Consider the following 1,582-nt stretch of genomic DNA (forward strand, 5'->3'; position numbering starts at 1 on the left):
TTTTTGATTAAATTTGTATTCTGTTACGTAAAATGTTTCTATTATATATAAATTCGTATAGCCTAAAAGTTTTAAAAATTGTTAAGTAAATGGGAATAAAAAAAAATCCAAATGTAGCAATTGTACTAGCCGTTGGGTTACAGTTATAAGGGCCATCATTAAAAAAAATTCTACATTGAAAAAGCTTTCTAACATAATCAAACATCTAAATATTGAACATGTTACAATCGTAACGTGTTACAGTTTTACCCATTCGCCACTACCTACTTATGCATTTGTAACAATTGTGTTTTCTAAATGTTTGCAGGGCACATATATTACGTCAGGGATCGATAAGAAGAAACTTGAAGATATGAACTTTCCCAAAATATATTTTTATGGAAAATATAAAGTTGTTGTTCGCATTAAAAATTTGAAAAATGAAGTAGTTGGCTGCACTGTTATTGAGGTTAATTATATGCGACCTTGGGAAACACCAATTTGATTACACTATATGAAATAATAATATAATATGTTATTAATTTGTTATTAAGACAATGTAATAAATATTTTTAACAGTCCTCACATTAACTGCTTTAATTCGCATTCTAATTAGGTTGAGGGCAATACCCTTTTGGCCCATAAATTGCACATTTGACTATTTAACAACTTATGACAAATTCTATATATAATATACGTGATATATGATGATAATTATTGTAGATGACCTAGTCCGCTTAAAATACTCAAAGACGCTTTGTATTATGACATGACGTACATAAAATTTCTAAAGAGCATTCGTTAGCTGCTCAAGGGCCATGTGTCATATATTTATGTCATGATTTTAGTTGTCCCATAATATTGTTTTATACCGTGTGTCCACCGAAACAGAATAGGTATACTTACACTATATCATACATAACCTTTAAACGTGTTTTAATTCTGTATTTTCTTATATTTTATACACTCAATGACATTATCAAATTGATGCACATAAATATACTTTAATTCACCAAACGATATTCTCCCTAAGTGGAAGAATTATATATACAAATGTAATTACGAAGAAATCTAAAATATAAACTATATGCATGAATGATCATAATAAAAAAAACAATTATTATGTTTAATAAATTAAGCAGATTGTTAGTGTTTTATGTTAGCTCACTTCATCGCTGAGACATATAACAGGGATATCTATCCTCCGTAAAGAACACTCCGGTTCCTAGTGGCTTACTCAACTTAACCGGACATAACCATTTCGGGGCGAACCCCGCGTGAAACCGCTTCTCCGCACTTGACTGTGGATGCGCTTGGTAGTATATCCAATCCCCTACTGACAGATAGTTTTTTCCCGATGATATTGGCAGTATATGAGAACTGGGGGTTTTGTGGCTGGACACCGCCGGGTAACCCTCCTCTGCCAGCGGAGCATCATCAGGTTCCACCGGAGAATCTTCGATTTCTACCAAAGGGTTCCCATCTGCTCCGGACAGCTCCAGCCATTTTTGCCGTCGTCCGATGATTCTTCAGCCAACTCAAGCTTCCAGTCTGTGGGGCCTTGACCGAACATCATTTTGGCCGGTTACTGTCCATTGGTTCG

At 34.2% G+C, this 1,582-nt stretch overlaps 1 protein-coding gene across 1 annotated transcript in view; it reads left to right on the forward strand.

The window, feature by feature from the left end:
* The window catches only part of LOC107885145, a 2,573-nt gene extending 1,867 nt beyond the window's left edge, over positions 1-706 (forward strand). Inside the window, exon 4 of the mRNA XM_016808640.2 lies at positions 308-706. Coding sequence (XP_016664129.1) covers positions 308-484 — 177 coding nt within the window. The 3' untranslated portion in view covers positions 485-706. The remainder of the gene's footprint in view (positions 1-307) is intronic.
* Positions 707-1,582: the final 876 nt, after the last annotated feature.

The sequence above is a fragment of the Acyrthosiphon pisum genome, unplaced genomic scaffold (assembly GCF_005508785.2).
Source record: "Acyrthosiphon pisum isolate AL4f unplaced genomic scaffold, pea_aphid_22Mar2018_4r6ur Scaffold_21639;HRSCAF=24468, whole genome shotgun sequence".
Taxonomy (NCBI): Eukaryota; Metazoa; Arthropoda; class Insecta; order Hemiptera; family Aphididae; genus Acyrthosiphon; species Acyrthosiphon pisum.